Source organism: Echiichthys vipera (genome assembly GCF_963691815.1).
Source record: "Echiichthys vipera genome assembly, chromosome: 16".
NCBI lineage: Eukaryota > Metazoa > Chordata > Actinopteri > Perciformes > Trachinidae > Echiichthys > Echiichthys vipera.
In genome coordinates this window covers 1,386,438-1,407,995 of record NC_139841.1, presented here as the reverse complement: position 1 = coordinate 1,407,995, position 21,558 = coordinate 1,386,438, and the positions used below count along the sequence as shown (strand labels likewise).

Sequence of the window (21,558 nt, the reverse complement as noted above, 5' to 3'; positions counted from 1 at the left end):
TGAGTGTTCCTCCTGTGTATGAAATGTGCTCTATAAATAAAGCTTGCCTTGCTTTTCCTTTTACAGCATCTTGAGGTGAAACTTCAAGAGAAGGACAGAGAGGTTAATCAGCTCACCAAACTTATCGATACTGAAAAGGTACTGTGAGCACAGCTGTTAGTATTTGTGATGCTTTTTTACTGTAAAATGGCTCTTTCAAACAGGGATCCAACACAAAAAAAATCCTACCGAGCCATTTAATCCTTTAGTTACATTATGTAGGTCAAAGCAGAATATATCTTTGTTTTTAATGTAAATTCTGCTGTATTTGGGAATGCAGGACAATGCCAAGAGCACTGCTGATTTGTCCAAGAGTGTAGAGTCAACAAGAGCTCATTTACAAGGACTGCTCCGGAGCAAAGAAGCTGAGAACAATAGACTTACTGTGCAGATAAAGGTTTGTCATGGAATCTGTCAGTCCTAGCACGTGCAATTGTGTGTAATTAGCTATTGTTGTTGGTGGGATTATAATTAGTTTGAGTTAACTTAAATAAAGTTTGAGTTAATTTGTCACCAAGGCAACTGTAGTCAAACTCATTGATTCAATATGTCTGTTATACAACTGTTATACAAATGGAAAGTACAAACAGTGAGCCCAGCTGCAATCCCGGTTTTGTCCTTTCCATTGGTTCAGAACCTGGAGCGAGCAGCCAACCAGCAGAACGCAGAGATGGAGCATCTGAAGGGGCAGCTGGTAAGGCTGAGGCAACAGGCCAGTGCAGACCGAGAGGCTCTGAAACAAGCCGCACGAGCCCAGAAACAACGAACGGAGCGCAGTGAGGACACTGCAGGCCAGCTAAGCGTCCAGCTACTTGACATGGTAGGGCCGTGTGACAGAGCATACAGGCTGTTCTTGCTGTACTGAAGCTTTAGATTGACTAGTCAGACACATACAAGACACAGGCATATGTTCACAGGTTAAGCAAGCAAAGTGGGTACCATTGAATAGACAAGCAAATAATAGACATATGTCAGATCAGCCTATAAATTGTCCTTTAGGTTTCCACTGCCTGGTGAGTCAGACCAGTCCTGAGCCTGCATTTGAAATTCTTCAGAGAAGTGGAATGAGCTGCAATTTCAATAAAGCTGCTCCATATCTGAACCCCCATGTATCTAAATGAAAATGTACAGATCTCAGTGTGTAACTTTGGGTGGTGTAGCCAGTTGGCATGTCTTGTATTATACCTGTGTACATCACACCAACACTTTAAGGGCCATGGGAGATGAAGAAGACTGATATAACATTTTAAAAATGAATACACACAAATGTATTTATGGCAAAAATCTAAAGAATATCAAGCTGCTTGAAAAGGAGCTGAGTGTTCTAGTCTGTTGCCATATGTAGCAATGCTACAGATTTTTACTAAAGACCTCCCCAGATGGCATTACAATATATGAGATAAGGATAAATTCAGCTGTAATAAAGAGTTAATAGACAATTCTGATGAACCAAAGCTCCAAGTTTGCTAATGATGCCAATGGATTTAGATATTTTATTGCAAATAGCCTGAATATGAGTCTTCCAGCTTAGGGTTTCATCAGTCAGGACTCCAAGGAATCTTGTGGATGAGACCTGAGTAATTGGGTTATTTCCTATACTAAGACAAGAATTAGATTGACAATATTTTTTATTTTATGATGTAAATATGATACAATTAATGTTTCAATATTGACTGAAAGTTTGTTTAATTGAATCCCCAAAGCAATTTCAGTCAAAAGTAGCTGGACTTGGTTATTTGTCTAGGAAGACAAGAGGCTTCATCAGGCTGGACCAGTCCCAGCCTGGTCAGATGCGTACGTGAACTGATGAAGCCCTTTAAAAAGTCCTTAATCCTGCTTTTGAAATGGTCAATGCTGATGAGGGATTCCAGTTTGAAATGATCCTGTAGTTTATTCCAAGATAGGGGTTCTAAATATTTAAAAGCACTTTCACCAAACCAATAATAAGGCTGCTGGAACGGGTGGTGCCAGAAGAGAACACAGATAGGATAGAAGTTGATGTAAAAAGCTTTATAAAGAAACACATACCAATGCTCCATTCTACGGGTGTGTAATGAAGATAGTCCAACTTTCTCATACAGAGTACAATGGTGTGTTCGGAAACCAGAATCGGAGATAAATCGTAAAGCAGCATGGTACACAGAATCCAGCATTTTTAAATATGACTTATTTGCGTACATGTACAAAATATCACCGTAGTCAATAACAGATAAAAGAATGGCTTGGATGATTTTTTTTCTAGCACTAAAAGAAAAACAACATTTATTTCTATACAAAAAACCCAACTTCACCCTGAGTTTTTTAAGTAAGGCACTCAATATGGTATTTAAAAGACAGATTTTCCTCAAGAAAAAAGCCCAGATATTTATCGGTTGAGACTGTGACATACAACTGTCTTAAGTCTTGAGAAGCAGATCATTTTAGTTTTATCAACATTTAATACAAGTCTCAATCACAAAGATTTTTCTGAACTACATTAAAGGCAGATTGAAGGTCCTTAATTGCACTTTCTAAAGATGAGGCAGAGCTATAAATAATGGTGTCATCTCCATAAAAATGAAATTTTGTATTTTTGACATTACTACACAAATTATTGATATAGATAGTAAATCAAATATTTATAGTATATTATATTTATATAAATATTGAACTGTTTTAGAGGCCATCCCTTAGTTAACAAGCTTCTGTAATAGATCAGAGTGGTCGACTGTATCAAAAGCTTTGGATAAGTCTAAAAATAATGCAGCACAATGCTCTTTCTCATCAATTGTATTTATAATATTTAAAACCTTCATTGAAGCAGTGACAGTACCAGATTGTAAGTCATTTAGAATGCCATTACTCGATAAAAACTCCTTTAATTGATTATTAATAAGTCCTTCCAAAACCTTAGTAAATGGACTTGTACTTATATAGCGCCTTTCTAGTCTTCTGACTACTCAAGGCACTTTCAAAGTGTTTGTCACATTCACCCATTCACACAGACATTAACACTGATGGCAGTGGACATCTACATACCATCTAATCTAATCTGACCATTCACACTACATTTACACACCCATGCGCAGCACAGGGAGCAATTCAGGGTTCAGTGTCTTGCACAAGGACACTTCGACATGTGGACTGGGGGAGGTGGGGATCGAACCGCCAATCTCTCGAATGGAGGACAACCCACCACCTTTCAGAAGTGGAACAACATGTGCAGACTTCCAGACTACGTATTTTACCACTTACAATGCTCAGGTTAAAAATATGTGTCAATGGCTCCACTATAATCTGAGCAGCGAGATGTAACAAATGAGGATCTAATCCATCCGGACCAGCAGGTTTCTCAGTGTTTATCCTTTTTAGAGCCTCACGTACCTCGCTTATTTCAATAAGAGCAAAATAAACTCAATTTAATTTTCTAACTTTATTGTCATTGTTACTTATGCCAGAAGACATAGGCAAGGCAAGGCAAGGCAGCTTTATTTGTATAGCACTTTTCATACACAAGGCAGACTCAAAGTGCTTCACAGCACAACATGTCATGAATTCAAATGCATTACAGGAAGACAAAGAGAATAAAAACATAGACAATAATCAAAACAGTGCGGACGTTAAAAGTGCGAAGATTTAGCAGAAAGCTAAGGTGAACATAAAAGTTTTCAGTCTAGTTTTAAAAGTGGTCAGAGTGGGTGAAAGTCTCAAATCTTCAGGAAGTTTATTCCAGCTGTTTGTTGCATAATGACTGAAAGATGCTTTCCCTTGATTTGAGTTTACTCTGCGAACCACTAACAGATTGGTCTCAGAGGATCTTAGTGATCTAGAAGGCTTATGTAGAGGGAGCATATCAGTGATATACCTCGGCCCTAGACCATGAAGTGATTTATATGTGAGCAGGAGGATTTTGAAATCAATTCTTTGACGTACAGGAAGCCAGTGCAATGATTTAAGAATTGGTGTAATGTGCTCACATTTTTTGGTCTTTGTTAGAACTCTAGCAGCAGCGTTCTGAACAAGCTGTAGCTGCCTGACAGTTTTTTTGGGAAGACCTGCAAGGAGACCGTTACAGTAGTCTAGCCTACTGGTTATAAAGGCATGGACAAGTTTTTCTAAGTCTTGAGCTGACATGAGCCCTCTAAGTCTTGTTACATTTTTAAGGTGATAGTAGGCCGATTTTGTTACTGATTTGATGTGACTGTCGAAATGTAAATCAGAATCCATAATAACCCCAAGATTTCTGGCTTTATTTGAGGTTGTCAGGGACAGTGATTGAAGGTGTTGGATGACTTTAGACCTTTCTTTCTTAGCACCAAAAACAATTATCTCAGTTTTATCCTCATTTAGTTGAAGGAAATTTTGGCACATCCAGTGTTTGACCTGCTCAATGCACTGGCACAGTAGATCTATGGGGCGATAGTCATTTGGTGATAGCGCTACATAGATTTGGGTGTCATCGGCATAGCAATGGTGGTCAATGTTATTATTTTGCATGATTTGTCCTAGTGGGAGCATATAGATATTAAATAAAGTCGGCCCCAAGATTGAACCTTGGGGGACTCCACACGTTACGTTGGTTTGTTCTGATACAAAGTCGCCAATGGAAACAAAATAGTTCCTATCTTGTAGATATGACTTGAACCAGTTTAGGACTGTGCCTGAGAGCCCCACCCAGTTTTCCAACCTGTCCAAAAGTATTGAGTGGTCGACAGTGTCAAATGCAGCACTGAGGTCCAATAGCATTAGTACTGAAGTTTTGCCAGAGTCTGTGTTAAGACGGATGTCATTTATAACTTTAATAAGGGCCGTCTCTGTGCTATGAAAAGGTCTAAATCCTGACTGGAGGTTGTTGTGGCAGCCAGTAGAAGCCAAGAAGTGAGTTAGTTGTTGGAGTACAACTTTCTCAATTATTTTACTTATGAATGGTAGATTTGAAATTGGTCTGTAGTTGTTGATAATAGAGGCATCTAGGCTCCGCTTTTTTAGAAGAGGTTTAATGACTGCAGTTTTGAAGGCCTTTGGGAAATTGCCCGATTGAATAGAGTTATTAACTATTTGCAATACGTCTGTTGATAGGCAGTCAAAAACATTCTTAAAGAAGTTGGTAGGTAAAGCATCGAGACAGCAGGTGGTTGGCTATAGATCGGTCACTGTTTCCACTAGAGTTTTAGAGTCTATGGCATTAAAGCTTGCCATCATTGCTGTGATATTTTGGCCTAAACGGGGTGGTGATCCAACTTTTTTGTTTGAGATATTGATGGCACGTCTGATGCCTTCAATTTTATCAGTATAAAAGAATGCAAACTCATTGCATTTCTGTGTGGAATGGAGTTCGGCTGGTATTTGTGTTGGGGGGTTGGTCAGTCTGTCGACAGTTGCAAATAGGGTTTTGGCCTTATTAGTGTTGCTGTTTATGATATTGGAGAAGAATGTTTCTCTAGCACTTTTTAAGACTAAATTGTAGGCATGAAGCCTCTCTTTATAGATGTCATGGTGAATATGAAGTTTTGTATTTCGCCAGATTCGTTCAGCCTTCCTGCACTCTCTTCTCTGGGCTGTTACAACAGCAGCTTTTCTCCAGGGTGCCTTTTGCTTACCAGAAATCGTTTTAACTGTAACCGGTGCAATGACATCTAAGATATTCACAATTTTGGAATTAAAGTTGTTTACAAGATCATCAGCATGGCATGGGTTTAGAGGTGGTAGCGAGGAGATGGCATTTTTAAAGAGTACATTAGCATGTTCATTGATGTAGCGCTTTTTGACATTCTTTGATTCTGTTTGTGTCTCCGGAATTAAAGAAATATTAAAGAAAACACAGAAGTGATCAGACAATGAAAGATCAGTCACAAGAACATCAGAAACATTGAGACCTTTTGTGATAATCAGGTCCAGGGTGTGTCCTTTACAATGAGTAGCCTCTTTCACATGTTGAGACAGGTCAAATGTATCTAAAATAGTAAAAAGTTCCTTTGCACCCTTGCCATTCGAATCGTCAATATGAAATTTAAAGTCACCAGTTATAACTAGGCAGTCAAAGTCAGTGGAGATACTAGACAATAATTCGGTAAAATCATCGAAAAAATTTGCTGAGTATTAAGGTGGCCTGTAAATAATTAACAGAAGAATTTTGGGAGAGCATTTCAACACAGCACACAGGTATCCGAATGATGTAAAATCACCAAGTGACATCTTTTTCCCCTGAAATATGTTTTTAAATATAGCAGCAACCCCTCCCCCCCTTTTCCCAGATCTACATACATCAATAAAGTTATAGTTGGGGGGTGATGTCTCGATCAGAATGCTTGCACTGTTATATTGCTCCAGCCATGTTTCAGTTAAAAACATAAAATCAAGTTTGGAAGTAGTAATAAAATCGTTGACTAAAAATGATTTGTTATTCAGAGACCTAACATTGAGCAGACCCATCCTGATGGTGTTATTGACAGGCTTCGATGTTGACTTTGATTTGGAGAGGATAGGAATGAGATTGTTTAGGTTAGCAGGGTGTCTACGTTTCCCAATGTTCTCTCTCTTGGTAGTCACAACAGGAATGTAGAAGGTGCCAAGCTTTGACGTAGGCAGCCTTGGGCCCAGCTGATAATGTGGTCTACTGCTGAACCCTGTTTTGTATCAATAATATTCAGGACTGCTGTCAGGGCGGGGCGGGGGTGGCCATGAGGGGGGGGAGGAGGAGTGGGCAGCGTCAGAGCTGAAATGAACTACTGGAGGTGGACGTTGAGGGAGTAGAGGGGGTTTACGTAAGAGGGGCGGAGTAGGGCTGAGGGTTTGTGAAGCACACTTTCGTGGAGGGGGGGAGGAGGTGGGAGGGAGGTGCCACTGAGATGACGCTGAGGGAGGGATCGCTGAGGTCGGTCAAGGGGAGTAAAAATAGGAGTAGGGCGGGGAGTGGGTGGGGGTAGCTCCCGGAACTCCAAAGGGGATAAGGGGGGAGAAAGGCTTACTTGAGGAAGGGAGAAGGATGGAGACCTGGATTTAGGCTTGGGGGGTGTGGGGGAGGGATCTTCACGCCCATTTGAAATGAAAGGGGAGGTAGAGGGGGATGGACACGTCTCCTCTTTGCTCCGGTGTCTCTCATGGTCAGCGCTCTCCTTTTGCAATGGCGGTCCTCCTTCGACGTTCATGATAAGCTGTGTTGTGTCTGTCTTTTCCGTTGGTTCCTCTTGTCTGTTGTCCTTGGCAGTGATGATAGATGGATGACGCAGGAAGTAAGACATGTTGGTCATGAAAAGCTTTACTCCCAGCTTATTTAGACAAAGTCCGTCTGCCTTAAAAAGATGCCTGCGGTCCCAGAAAAAGCAGAATGATATTTTTCACATTTGGGTGTGCAGCCACAATATCCAGGATTCTTTTTTCCAAGTCAGACACCGTATCCTTCGGAAAGCAGAGTACTTTGGTGTTATTATTGCTTTTCATATCTTTTACAGAAAAGTCACCCACAATCAGATTTTCAGGCCCACTTGTTAGCTTTCTCGGTGGTTTTAAGTTAGCAGGTCTTACCCTTCTGCGTGGTGATGGTGGGTTATTCAGGCAATCAGAGGGGGATCCATTGTCCGACAGCAGTGGAGCAAACCTGTTCTTTAGTTGAACACTTGCTTGCTGGGGAAGTTTCTTGGTACTTTTCCTCTTCTCAGCTGTCCGCTGCTGTGTCCTCCGTGGCAGGGGAGTTGATGAAGCGCTATGCCTGGATAGAGATGGTAGCGCAGGCCAACCGGTCAGATCAGAGATATCGGGGCGCTGGGTCCTCCCGGTTATCCGTTCTCCCTTGTCGCAGGGAGGTGGTCTTCTCTTTGGCTTTGCCCCAAGTGTGTTCCAGGGAGGATTATCGCTGGTAGATTTATTACCCTGTACAGGGACCTCCCGTTTCCTCGTAGCTTCATCGTTGCTAGTTTGCAGGGTTCTGGCATGCCCCTGTCCACTGTTTTCAGTCAGTGCTAGGGTGGTATTGTTGTCACAATATCCATTCACTTCTATAAATACTTCTAACCGATTAATTTTTGTTTCCAGCAGCAAAATCTTCTGTAGTAGTTTGTGGTAATCTTCCATAGAGAAGGGAGGCATCTTCTGGGCCCAGTATTTCAAAATTTGTAATCCGGATCAGAATAATCCGGATAATGAAATCCTCCTTTTCTCAGTCATGGATCACGGTGATCCTGCTGACTTTATCTGAGTATTTCAAAACACAGGCAGATCGGATCACTGTGATCTCTACCTGGCCGGATACGGATTTCCCAATCTCAAGTCTCCGCCTCCGGGATCTGAAACATGGTGGACTACTTCATGAAAGGAGTAGCAGAGAGCCGACTTTCACGTCAAAAGTGTAAGTTAACCGTCGTCTATTGTGTAGCGGTTTTAATACCATACGAACGGCAACCAACACATCATGCAAGCCAACTATTTGAATTGTCACCTTATTAAAAGCAGGCCGTGGCGATCTCTAATTGAGACGCGGCCGTGCTAACGGGAGCTAACGCGGCTCCATTGACTTGTGTGTTAAGCAGCTAGCGGGCTATCATTAGCGGCTATCATTAGCGTCACGGCAGATTTACAGTATAAGCAGGCTGCATTGTGTACAGACCTGCTCAGTGCTTAGAAAACACAACGCAACACAGTTTGAGTATTAACTACAAGGTTTGTTCAGAAGGTTCAGAATGCTACAGTAGCCTAATGCTGGTGATGATATCATGTTTTTGTGTAGGCTACATAAACACAATTTGGGATTGTGGATTAAGATACTCATACACCTTCTACCTTCAGAGTCCACTCACAGCCATGGACCACTCAGCTACAACAGGGTGAGTGCTGGAAATCCTTGAAAATGCTTTAATTGTATTGATACATTTAAGACTTTCAAGTAATTGGAGTTTGAATAAAGTGCTTGAAACTGCTTAAATTTGTAATGGCATTACTTTCATGGTATTGGTCAGTGACACAATTAGAAACATTTCTTCATCCTAATTCCTCTCCAACATTGGTGAGAGCTTGTTTTTTTTTGCATTTCACTACACTGTTTTTAAACCTTGGTTTTAGCTTTGCATGTGACCAATAAACTTATCTATCTACCACATCAGGCACGGGGGCCAGAGCCAGAGCCAGAGCCAGCGCCAGAGCGACGGCGACGGAAGAGGCATGCCGGGGATGAGGAAGCCTATGAGAGGCTCCTCAAAATGGAGACCGAAAGGGCAGTCAAACAGACTGAACTGGCCAAACGGCAAATTAAGCTGACGCTGCTTCAGCAAAAAGAGACAGAATTAACAATCAAGCTGTTAGAGAAACAGCTTGACATTTGAAATAGCATGGTCCGTAGTGGTCACATTATTTTTTGTTGGAATAAAACTTTGTTTGGACCCTGCATTCCTTTGTCTTTCTCTGTTTTGGTACATGCAAGTTACAATGTTTGGTGAACTAGAATTTGAGAAATAATTGTAATTTTATTTACAGCAGTTTTACAGTGTGGTCAAAAATTTTACTATGCTTTACATTTTTTGATATTACTTAAATTACTTGTTAGAAGTACAACACTAACACTTAAGTGTAACAAACATCTTGAGTAACAATATCTAGGAGAAGTATGCGCTGAGAGTTTGTCAATCCAAGTCAAATCCACCTCTGAGGTGGGATTCAAATGATCCTGAAATTTTGGTATCAAGTTGATCCAGATATCTGACTTAACTTTTGAAATACCCAAATCAGCCTTTTATCTGGATTCAGGGGAGGATTGGATTACCAGAGCTGAAATCCTGATCTTCAGGATCAGGATTCTCCTGATCTGTGTTGAAATACCCAGTTTTCAGATCAGATCTAGATTTAATCCAATCCGACCAGGATAATCCTGTCAGATCACGTTTGAAATACTGGGCCCTGGTGATTACCTTTAGCACTGTAGCACAGGCTCAGGCTTATCTTGAATGGTAGGCCTCCCTGCCTAGCGTTGAGGAAGTCGTAAAAATATTGAAAAATGCCTCTGTTATCTAAAAGAAATATAATCCCACTGGTTTTGTAAGTATCCAGGAGCTGTTGCTCTTTGTTTCTTATTGAGGAGAAGCAAATAGTAGCAGATAGTAGCAAAAAATGCAAGCAAAGGCGAGAGCAAGCAGAAAAGCGTCCGCACTGTAGCAAAGCAGGAAGAGCTTTCTAGACTTAAAAACCTTCCAAAATTTAGAAGGATTATTTATATCAGACATTTCCTTGGTATCAAAGTCAGATTTAGCTTTACAAATTAAGTAAATACATCTATTCCTTGAAGATGAGTCAAGTCAAGGAGTGATGATTTTTCAGGGTGTCTAAGATTAGGTCTTGTTGGCAATTCTATGATTTGTGTCAAGTATGCTGCAACATTTAAAAGGTTCTGAGACTGGGGAAAACCAGTCCCAGTTTAGGTCTCCCATGAAAACTAGCTCATTATGTTGAACATTAGATAAAGACTCTGATAATGAGGACAATGTATCTTTTGATGCTGATGGAGGTCTGTAACATCCTACTATTGTCATAGCACAACCTTTAGTAAATTCAACCTTTAACACAAGCAATTCATATTGTTGAGGGACTGAGTTTGAAATAAAAATGATGAATGAAATGTTTTCTTTGTATAAATCACCACTCCTCCACCTATGGCCCGGTGATCTGTACGAAAGATGTTATATCCATCCAAATTAATAAGATTATCCGGAATAGATTTACTCAACCATGTCTCTGATACAACTATAACATCAACATTCGTTGAATTCGCCCATATTTTAACCATATGCAATTTTGACAAAAGGCTTCTCACATTCATATGCATAAAATCAATACCAGATCTGTTTAAAAAGTCAATGGGTGTCTGTTAACACAATGTGGTAGGAGGAAGCCCTGGGTTGGGCTGCACATATCCAGACAATAGCAATATAAGTGTGATGATACACTTAAGTGTGTGTCTGTAATGGCAACTATTTCTATTTTTTGTAATATCAGATCTCTTTAAGAAAGCAGGCCAAGAGATTTCTGATGGAATACAATAATCTTTTAACAGAAGGAGGCTTAAAAGGTACTTAAAATGTGCATGCTGAAAGGTAGAGCAAATACAAGATACTACAAACTCCTGAAAGCGTATTAGCTCCTGTGTGTTTGTCACCTTTGATTTGTCAAACAAATAACGTCTTTGTAAGGATACACTCTTAATTTCTTCATATAACTTCTTCACTCTTCATATAACGATGACCTGGACAAATGAGAACATTCACAGGCTTATAGTTTAATTGGAATTATTCAGAAATTATTTCTAAATCAGCGTTATCTTTGGCTAAGTACAGAGAAATTAGTATGACATAAATAAATTGGTATCATTGGCATAAAGCTGCAGCCAGGTCATTAATATATAGAAGGAATAAGAGCAGCCCTATGATGGACCCTTTTGGGATCCCACAAGTTATGATGTCTGTCAGATTTCCATCCATTTATATTAATGGTGGTAATTATGAATAGAATTATAAAACCATTTATACATTATTCCAGTAGAACCATTGTGTAACAATTTTTGCATTAAGATTTCATGATTCACATTATCAAAAGCTTTGGATAAATTGTAGAAAATTCCTACGGCATATTCATGATTATTAAAGGCAGTATGAATTTTATCAACCAGTTTCAGCACAGCCATTTCTGTAGAATAACTTTTCCTAAATCCATACTGATGTTCGTACAGTATTTTTCCTCATTCTACTTTAAACCAACTTCTCCAAATCTTTTGAGAAGCATGAAAAAACAGAAATAGGGTGATAGTTATTAAATTAACTACAGTCTCCAGATTTAAATAGAGGAGCAACTTTAGCAATTTTAAGGTCATTCGGTATTATTCCAGTTTCGAGAGATTTGGCAAATATATAAGTCAGTGGCCTAATAATCGAGGACCTTCAATAAACTGTGATGGAAAAGTAGTTCAAGCCTTTTTCTTGTTCAGGAGCTGATTAATAACTTTCCGTGTTTTTTTTAATGTCATTTGAAGCGTCATCAAACTTTTCAGTATTTTTCTTTGCATTTATAATTAAATGATTGTACTTATTTCCATATTTCTTATAATTATCAATATTCAGAGGAGATGGATTTCTAAATGAACTGAGTATGTTTGAGTGGCTCCTGACCAAGAGAAAACACTTAAATACGGAGTAAAATGAGGCCGCAAAAGACTAATGTGCAGGTTTGACATTATCATTTGTGTATACATTATCCCATTTTACACCATCATCATGTGTTAAAGAAAACATGATTTAACTTGTTCCTCTTGGCATTGATGTTTATTTAAATTCCCATCCCACACACACATGCACTGGCGTCCAGAGCTTGTCATTTGCAACAGCCCACCCACAAAATGTTCGGCAGTGGCTTGTAAAACTATTACCACAAGATCCTGTAAAATATCTCACAGAGCACCGTTCAGCGTGCTACATAGCAGGTGCATTTTGACAAGAGAATTGTAAAAGAAGTAGAGAGCAGACACAGCATGACACACTCTTTGAGCTCTGCTTCTTGTCACCCGGGTTCCTCGTTCTTAACCACCCTCAATTCATCTTCGACTACCCTGCACCACATATGCAATGAGAAACTTCTCTCTTTATGTCTGTGTCTTAATCGGTTGCAGGTTTTTATACAAAAGAAGCACACGTATCAGAGCTGAATATTTCATGACTGTGGTATACAATTTATGTAGACTTAATTTGTGGTCATTTTCATTTGAAATGTATGTAAATCTAGTTCAAGTGAATTGTAGCACACCATATTTAACTTTAATCAAACAAAATGTGTTTTCCCCTCACAATTGTGGTTAGTGAACATGCTGAATTGCTAGTAACTCTGGAAAACCACTAGACACAGTGGCTGGTGAGCAAAAAAGTTACAAACAATACACTGTTACAAAAAAGTTTTTGTTTCTTTTGGACAGGAGAAGCAGGTGATCGATGCGCTGTCAGCAGCTGAGACCTGGCAGAGTCGCCATGCTCAAGAAGTGAAAGACAAGAGTAAACTGCAGATTGAACTGCCATTGTTTAACAGGTAACTCCGCTCTGTTATAATTGTCTGTCGTTATGATAATCAGACACTGAGGAACTAGAGATTTGGCACCAATTTTAGGTTGCATGGAAGATCTCTTCACAGCTGAAAGATGGATGAATAATGGTCTGCAGGGTGTGGTGACCGTTATAATAATAAAATAATTAAAATAATTGATGAATTGTTTTAATCTTCATAAAAACTTTTTCATTAGCTTTTTGTGAGGTTTTCCAACATGAAATGAGTGCTGCAATGTCACAGAACCATTTCAAATGAACACCCTCCCCCTTAGTATTTCAGTCAAGAGAGAGAGAGAAAATAAGAAGATAGATAGAGATTACTCATGAAGACCGTCTTCCTGATTGAACTTTAACTTAGCTTCATTAGTATATAATATGGAAGTGGAGCATGTTCCTTGCATTTATCCTCTATTTACCTTCCTTGCTTTTTTCATGTGTGTGTGTTACTAAAGAGGAATCATTAGACCTCAGAGCAAGAACACTTTTGTATTCTTATCATAAAAACTCTCCCTCTGCTTGTATTGCAGACTAGATGCCTAAATTTACATCGCTGCCATCCAGGCTTCATATTTATATCCATAATATTATATCCATAGGAACAGTCTGGTGTCGCCCTAGGACTGCAACAATGGCGGCTTTGGTGATCCTCTGGATGTATCACGAACGCTTACTGCAATCTCAATGCTTATTTACTGCCACGGCACAGCGTCACACGATGTCATTTGAAAAGTTAAAACTCTTTAACTTCAAACAACTTAAGCTGTGATCACCCTGCACGTGATAGACACTTGATCATATCTGGGTCATATTTGGACAATCGCGCCAATCTCACGTTTGGAGCGTCGAGGCTGCTTGCAGCTCTATTCTGCCGTTGTGCTAAATGGGAAGTTAGGCTAGTAATAACCAGGGATCTGAACGCTTTTAAAAGAACAGAAATGAGCTCTCAGATGAAGTGTGTGGCTCTCAAAAGAGCCATTGTGTTGCAGTGAAATCAGGCCGTCAGTGATTTAACCTCCGTAGCTGTAGAGGGTGCTGACCTGCCTCCGCGGCTCTCCAGTAGATCAGACCAGGATACACTCATGGGGATAGGCTTCACTCTGCAGCGACAGCTTTCTTTTTCTTCTTCTGGATTTCCTGCAGACGAGATGCCTAAAGGCACGTTGGTGCCATCCACAGGTCATAATTATATCCATAATATTATATCCATAGGAACAGTCTGGTTTCCTTGATGTTGTCAAGAACGGCAGTTCAATGGCAGCTGTGGTGATCCCCTGGTGAGCCCCCGAATGTTGTGACGCTTACTGCAATCTCAACGCTGACGCATCCATGGCAGGCGTTGTCATCACAGCTTTTTCGCCTGAATCGCGGCGCCTTTATGTCATCGTGTCATTTACATTGATTTTGAATGGAAGCTTGTCACTTTCATCGCCTCCATCACTTTTAGGGTGAATGCACGGTTAGGGTTGCCGAGAGGAATTCATACTAAATAATGGGCAACATTCATGGATTTTGCGTTATTTGAATGGCCAAGATAATTCTGATCTAATAGTTATCAACAACAATTTACAACAATTATAGAATGAAAGAGAGAAAAAACAGACCAACAAATGCAAACCTGAACAACAACATAACATATGTCAAAGAATCCACGGCAACTACACACACAGAAACATTAGGGACTGCGTTCTCCGCAAATACAGGATGGTGCACTGAGGGTGAGGGGCCAAAGGCAATCTATCACAACTTTTTCAACATTTTCCGTGTTCCCTGTGTGGCGCTAGAGAGTACTAAACACACTATGTGTTGCCTTTGCATCAAGTGTAGAACACACATTGAAAATTTGATGTAAATCGGATGAATTTTGTCATTAACCTGACTTGCAGTTTGATCTCAGGCATGTTGTCCTTTTGTCATGCATGAGAAATTTTGGGCATATGTAATTGCAGCTACTTCCTGTTTATGGTAAAAGGCCTAACTTTGAAGCCAAGCCAATCCGACACCTGCACTGAAGTACTCAAGTTTTGAGTATCATTTGATAAGACGTCTGTAGATTGTAATGGTCGACTTTGAGGATGATTGTGTTAAATCCCTAAGAGGGAATTTGTTAAACGCGTACGTCATGTGCAAATGTGCGTAAATGGCAAGTTTACGATAATGCTCCAAGATGGCTGACTTCCTGTTGAGTTTACGATAATGCTCCAAGATGACCGACTTCCTGTTGAGTTTACGATAATGCTCCAAGAGGCTTTTTTTTTTATACACCTGGAGGTGTTATATATGCCTACCAGTTTTCATAAATTTAGGTCAATCTTGGAGGATGCCATTAGGGGGCGCTAATACTGTGAGTCACTGTTGACATGTAGGTGTGTTCAGGCCAGGACTCTTGTCTTGTGAAAGAAATTGAAAAGAAAATGTATGTTCAACTTCCTCTTGTTTGGCGATAGGGGTGAGACAATTTTCCACAGCCATTTCTGAAAACAATGAAATAAATTTTCACCGAGCATGAATCTTTTTGTGAGTTTGGTGAGTTTTGGAATATGATAAAGCCCCCAAAATGGCAATACGTTTTTTAAAAATTAAAATATTCCAGCAATTTCAACAAGGCCTTCGCTGGCCCAAAGTTGTCGGTTCTCCTAATAATAATAATTTGAGCAATTTCAATGGGGCCTTTGCTTGCCCGGCTCTCAGTCGGTGCTCAGCCCCTAAATCTGACAGCTGTTGTTTTATGGGATGCAGTCGTATAGCAGAGCTGACGGAGCAGCTGCAGAGTACGGGGGATAAAGGGCGAGCGGACAGAGAAACTCTGCTGGATCACCTGCATGCACTTACATCAGAGAGCACTGCTGGCAAACTGGAGAACCAGTCCCTCAAGGTGAGTCAGTCCACATAAAGCTGTAACTCAGTTTACAGTGGAAACACATTCATTGAATGACCATCCCGCTGATCAAAATGTCTTCATATCCATTTTGCATTTGTGTCTTGGATAATATCCTTTCTATCCCCATTTTTCATTCCATAGACTACACGGTTGTTGACTTACTGAATATTACATTAGGTTGGATAGACTGTCCTGTTTATTTGATAACTAATGATACATCATATGTTCCTGTCAGGCTACAGCATCTGCAGTGGAGGACAAGCTGACCTCGTCTCAGTCAGAGCTCCAGCAGGTCAAAGCTTCAATCCAGCAATATGAAAGCCTGCTGGACAGCTATAAGATCCAGGTATAATGTAAAGCATACTGTAGGTGCTTAACCCCTTCTACCCCGACGCTTCACATTGCTTCCATCTGGATGTAGATACTAATCTGTGGTCTGGAAACAGGCACGCTATGGCAGGAGTTTTGTTCCCTTTGCCATAGGCTACATTCACATGACTATGTATTCATTCAAAAACAGTGTTTCAAAACCAAAATGATCTCCGTCCACACAAACGTTTTAGATCCGTTTTTAAACTCATCTCCATCCCTATTAACATTACTCCATGGTTAATAATCAATGGTATATAAGTTTAATATACAAAAAACCCTGCCGGGGAAGAACAGTAATAGTGACCAGTAAGAGCAGAGATTTATTTTGAAGAGAGGGAATTGTTAATGAATGTAACACATGAGTATAAGGAGGTAACTGTGATGGAAAACATAGATTGGGTGTCGTTGCAAAGCAAATATGGTGACATATTAGAATGGTACCAGGGGCATTATCTATCACCGGAGGAAACCATGGCAAAGAGAAAGGAGCCCCCACACAGGCAGGATTAATCACGAAAAGGGATTTAACACATTTAACTATTGTGTGTGTATGTATATGATGTCTGTTATGTTGAGGTGTGTAATGCATTTACGTGACTATGAATTTATGTGAGGCCTTGTACAGATGGGGCAACAAATATTGGCGGCTGTGGCTTGGTGGAAGAGTGGGTCGTCCTCTGTTCGAGAGATTGGTGGTTCGATCCCCATCTCCCCCTGGTCGACATGTCGAAGTGTCCTTGGGCAAGACACTGAACCCTGAATTGCTCCCCGTGCTGCGCACGGGTGTGTAAATGTGGTGTGAATGGTTAGATCAGATTAGATGGTATGTAGATGTCCACTGCCATCAGTGTGAATGTCTGTGTGAATAGGTGAATGTGACAGACACTGTGAAGCGCCTTGAGTAGTCAGATGACTAGAAAGGCGCTATATAAGTACAAGTCCATTTACCATTTACCATTTACAAATTTCCTTGATAAAGAACAATAAATAATATATCGATCTACTAGGAATGAGAGCTAGATGTATGAGATTGTGATTGCACAGCAGATTTCATTCCAATGGACACTGTTAATATTTATCAAAAGTCTGAAGCCACTATTTCTTTCTTTCCAAAACTGCACAGGTTGGAAAAACCCGGGCTGAAGCAGATGAGTATCGAGCTCGGCTGACTCTGGCAGAGCGGGATGCACAGGCAGTGCGCGGGGAACTGGAGCAGGAAATAGAGGCGGTGCGCAGAGAACTCCTGGGACAGCTGGCTGGGCTGGAGCCTCTTCCTAAAGTCTTACGACACTCACAACTCCAGCTGCAGGAGGCTCAGGACAGGGAGCGCAGCCAGGAGAGGCGCAGCATGGAGCTCAGCACAACATTGACTGATCTCCAAATGAAGGTAACCACAGTCCTATGCATCCAAACTCAAGCTTGCATCACAAAATGATCAATTTCAATTCCAAGTCAAAGTGCTTATTCGAATATGAATCAGATATTAGAACACTAATTTTGAGGAGCCGATGAGTTAAATCCAAACACTGGCATCCACACTACATTTCCAAAGCATAACACCTAATCACATTTGGCTGAAAATCTGTGCTTATGGTTCAAAATAAATGGGTTTGTGGAACTAAATAGGATGTAAGCAAACAGAGGTTATGCTATTGGCAGATATATGGCAGACATATCTTTTACATTTTTATCAACATCTACATAGGATTTTATGGGAAATGTGGTTTGAATTGCAGTAGAACTGAAAACAACATTGGTGTGTCATAGAAGCCTCTATAAATCTGAAACATATTTATCGTTGAGGTTAACTTTTGCTAATACAATTATTTCAGCTTGCATTAAAAATGATTTAAAGGTACCACATCAATCTTGCTAGAATTTATAGTCAGACCACATACATGCAATTAGTTTTAGTAACAGCTAAAGGACCTGTGTTGTGTTAGGTAGAGACGCAGGGCAGCCAAGTGGAGCTTCTAAGACAGAAGAACAAGCTGCTGCTGGCGGAGAACAGACATCTTCAGCAGCGGGTGGAGAGTTTGGAAAGGTCAGTCACCACTTCTCCGACACAACACATAACAGATGGGTTAAGAATTTGTCGTACAGAGATCTTACCCACCCAGAGAAGGAGGTCTTAGCCAAGGGCTTGAACTTTGCCATGACACCAAAAAAGGTACCCATGGTGGAGTTGATCACAGCTACAGAATCTGCTATAAAGAAAAACAACCTCACTGGAACTGAGGCTGAACAGCTAAGGTTAAAAGTGTCAGCAACGTTGTCCCAAGCTAAGGTTCCCCCATCCAACCTCACTATTGAGGAGAGAAAAGCAGGAACAGCACTGAGCAAAGCCCACAACATCACAATCCTTCCAGTAGACAAGGGTAGATGCACAGTTGTTCTCAATACAACTGATTGCCAGGCAAAGATCTCTGCACTACTCAGTGACTCTAACACTTATGAAACTCTGAAACGAGACCCTACCAGTGGTTACAAAAAGAAGGCTATAGTGTGTCTACAGCAAAATCACACATCACAATATTACAGGCTCTATCCCCAGGATAGGACCTGGGTTGTTCTTAACAAGTAGCCATGTAGGTTAACTTGATATTGCTACCCTTTCAACTTAAAGTAGATGAAAATTCACTAACGTTTTAGGCCATGTGTATGTGTGTGTATATATATATATATATATAGACACACACATACACACATACACATGATTACCCGGCAAAGATCTATACACACACATATATATACACACATATATATATATATACGTACGTACGTACATACATACATACATACGTACGTACGTACGTACGTACATACATACATACATACATACATACATACATACATACATACATACATACATATATATGTGTGTGTGTGTATGTATGTATGTGTACATACACATATATACACACACATATATATATATACATATATATATAAATACATACATACATATATATATATATATATATATATATATATATATATATATATATGTGTGTGTGTGTATGTATGTATGTGTACATACAACAAAGCATTGTTAAAAACGACTAGCGTTGTGTTTGGCGACTCCGTTCTGTCACTCTGCGGTTTCTTTCCCCAGTGAGCAGCTGCAGCTGCTCTGCTGGCCATTCAGAGGACACTGGACAAGTTTAATAATATACAATGCCATGTACAGGATATTGAAAGGATGTCAGAAAATCAGCAGCTCTAAAGCATAATTATTATTGCAACAAAAAAATAAGTTTAGAACAAGTGCACCCCAGCTAGTACTAGCGAGACGTCGAATTAGTGCGACCCTTGATGACACTTTGGCCGTCACTTCTTCAAGGTGTTGTTTGAGTGATAGAGATCTATCCAGGCGTACGCCAAGGTACCGCGGGGCTTGCTGGAACTCAAGGCACTTGTCAACGAATATGTCCAGTTCCCGTCTGGCTTCACTGTTGTTCAGGTGGTAAGCTGCTGAAACTGTCTTGCCGATGCTGAGCTGTAACGCCACTCACGCAGGTAGGCTGCCACGGTGTCCATGTCCTGGTTTAGGCCGGCCTGCATCCGCTCCCATGTCGGTCGTCTCATCATAATGGCCAGGTCGTCAGAGTAGCCATATTTCCGGGATATTTTTTTATGGCAGACTTTCACCTCGGTCTGCCAGCTGGGAGATGACTGGTTGGCGACATTAGTTTCGCAAGCTGGTCTTGCACCATTTCTAGCTACTCACGAAGGAGGCCGCAAGGCTGTCGTCATCTCCTCCATGGCCAAATACAGGAGAGCTAACTCCTCAGGCCTGGGCTCTGCTGTCCACTTACATCTCAAGGAGAAAGCCCACTCCTTTGAGGACAACAATGTCCACATCCTGGACAGAGAGGAGAGATGGTTTGAAAGAGGAGTAAAAGAAGCCATCTATGTAAAAGTAGAGAAACCATCACTAAACAGAGGAGGAGGCCTGAGACACCACTTATCTCCAATTTACAATGCTGCCCTTTCACCCCTTCCCAGGAGATTCAACAATCTAACCTCTAAGAACTGTTCACAACAGGGCCTCCTGTAACTCCAATGACTGTCGTTCTAACCCAGTAGAGCACCAACAAAGTCGAAACCAACTTCCCACCAACAACTGTCACTTCATCTTTTGTTCAGAATCAGCTACTTATTGCAGGTAAACAGAGCAACTTCCTTCTCATTCATCCACACAGCGCCATAGCGCTTTACAGTCGGACGCTCAGCTTCCACTGACTTCAATATATTTATTTATATGGCACTTTTCATACTTTTTACAGTAGCACAAAGTGCCTTACAGAAAGTAAAAGCAAAACAAAAAACAACGTGAAAAACAAAGAAACACCATGAAAACCCAAACCTCCCACTATAGAAGCTAAAAATAATTTTAAAAATATGAGAAGCGTAAAAAAATTAGAAATAATTAAACAGGTCAGTTAAAAGCCTGATTAAAAAGGTGATTCTTGAGCCTCTTTTTTTAAAAACATCAAATTCTCTGCGGCCCTGAGGTTCTCCAACAGGCTGTTCCACAATCGGGGGCCATAATAACTGAATGCCGCCTTCTCATGTGTTTTGGTTCTTACTTGTGGGATGGTTAAAAGACCAGCACCGGAGGACCTCAGGGTCCGCGAGGGTCAATAGGGTAAATGTATTGCCGATAAATAAGAAGGCCCGAGACCATTAAGACATTTAAAAACTAGTTAAAGAACCTTAAAATCGATCCTGAAGCGCACAGGAAGCCAATGCAGCAATTTTAAAACTGGTGTAATGTTCTCCTGTCCTCTGGTCCTTGTCAGCCAGCGTGCAGCCGAGTTCTGTAGTAATTGTAAGTTGTACATGTTCTTTTTGGGAAGACCAGAGAGGGCATTACAATAATCGAAACGACGAGAGATAAAAGCATGCATCAGCACCTCCGTGCTGGCCTGAGTGAGAAACAGGTGGACTCTATATTGGCTATATTCTTAAGATGGTAAAAACCTATCTTTGTAATGTATTTGATGTGTGCAATAAAAGAGAGCTCAGTCAAAAATCACACCCAGAATTTTTACAGATTTTGAGGGTTTAAAATCCTGTATCATTGGTTTCTCTCTCTGGCCTTCAGGACCAATGACTAAAACGAAAGTTACGAATGGTACTATGGTTCTATGAATCCTGGATGACTGCCAGAGGCAGTGCTTAACACTAAATACTACACTAAATGACCTGGATTCTCTG

General features: G+C 40.6%; 1 protein-coding gene and 1 long non-coding RNA gene across 9 annotated transcripts in view; both read left to right on the top strand.

Moving 5' to 3' along the window:
- The window catches only part of odf2a (outer dense fiber of sperm tails 2a), a 63,996-nt gene that overhangs the window by 30,607 nt on the left and 11,831 nt on the right, over positions 1-21,558 (top strand). For 5 of the 7 annotated variants that reach the window (XM_083930252.1, XM_083930256.1, XM_083930254.1 and 2 more), the window contains 8 exons: positions 67-138; positions 320-436; positions 674-859; positions 12,959-13,068; positions 15,822-15,957; positions 16,199-16,309; positions 17,459-17,722; positions 18,279-18,379. In XM_083930252.1, coding sequence (XP_083786378.1) covers positions 67-138; positions 320-436; positions 674-859; positions 12,959-13,068; positions 15,822-15,957; positions 16,199-16,309; positions 17,459-17,722; positions 18,279-18,379 — 1,097 coding nt within the window. The remainder of the gene's footprint in view (positions 1-66; positions 139-319; positions 437-673; positions 860-12,958; positions 13,069-15,821; positions 15,958-16,198; positions 16,310-17,458; positions 17,723-18,278; positions 18,380-21,558) is intronic. The other 2 variants (XM_083930257.1, XM_083930255.1) reach the window with 1 other exon arrangement.
- On the top strand, positions 8,294-9,388 carry LOC310959049. 2 transcript variants are annotated; one of them, XR_014593558.1, is made up of 3 exons: positions 8,294-8,362; positions 8,741-8,837; positions 9,114-9,388. It is a non-coding gene; the product is annotated as an uncharacterized lncRNA (long non-coding RNA). The 2 variants fall into 2 exon arrangements; XR_014593559.1 differs by having other exon boundaries at positions 8,301-8,362; positions 8,800-8,837.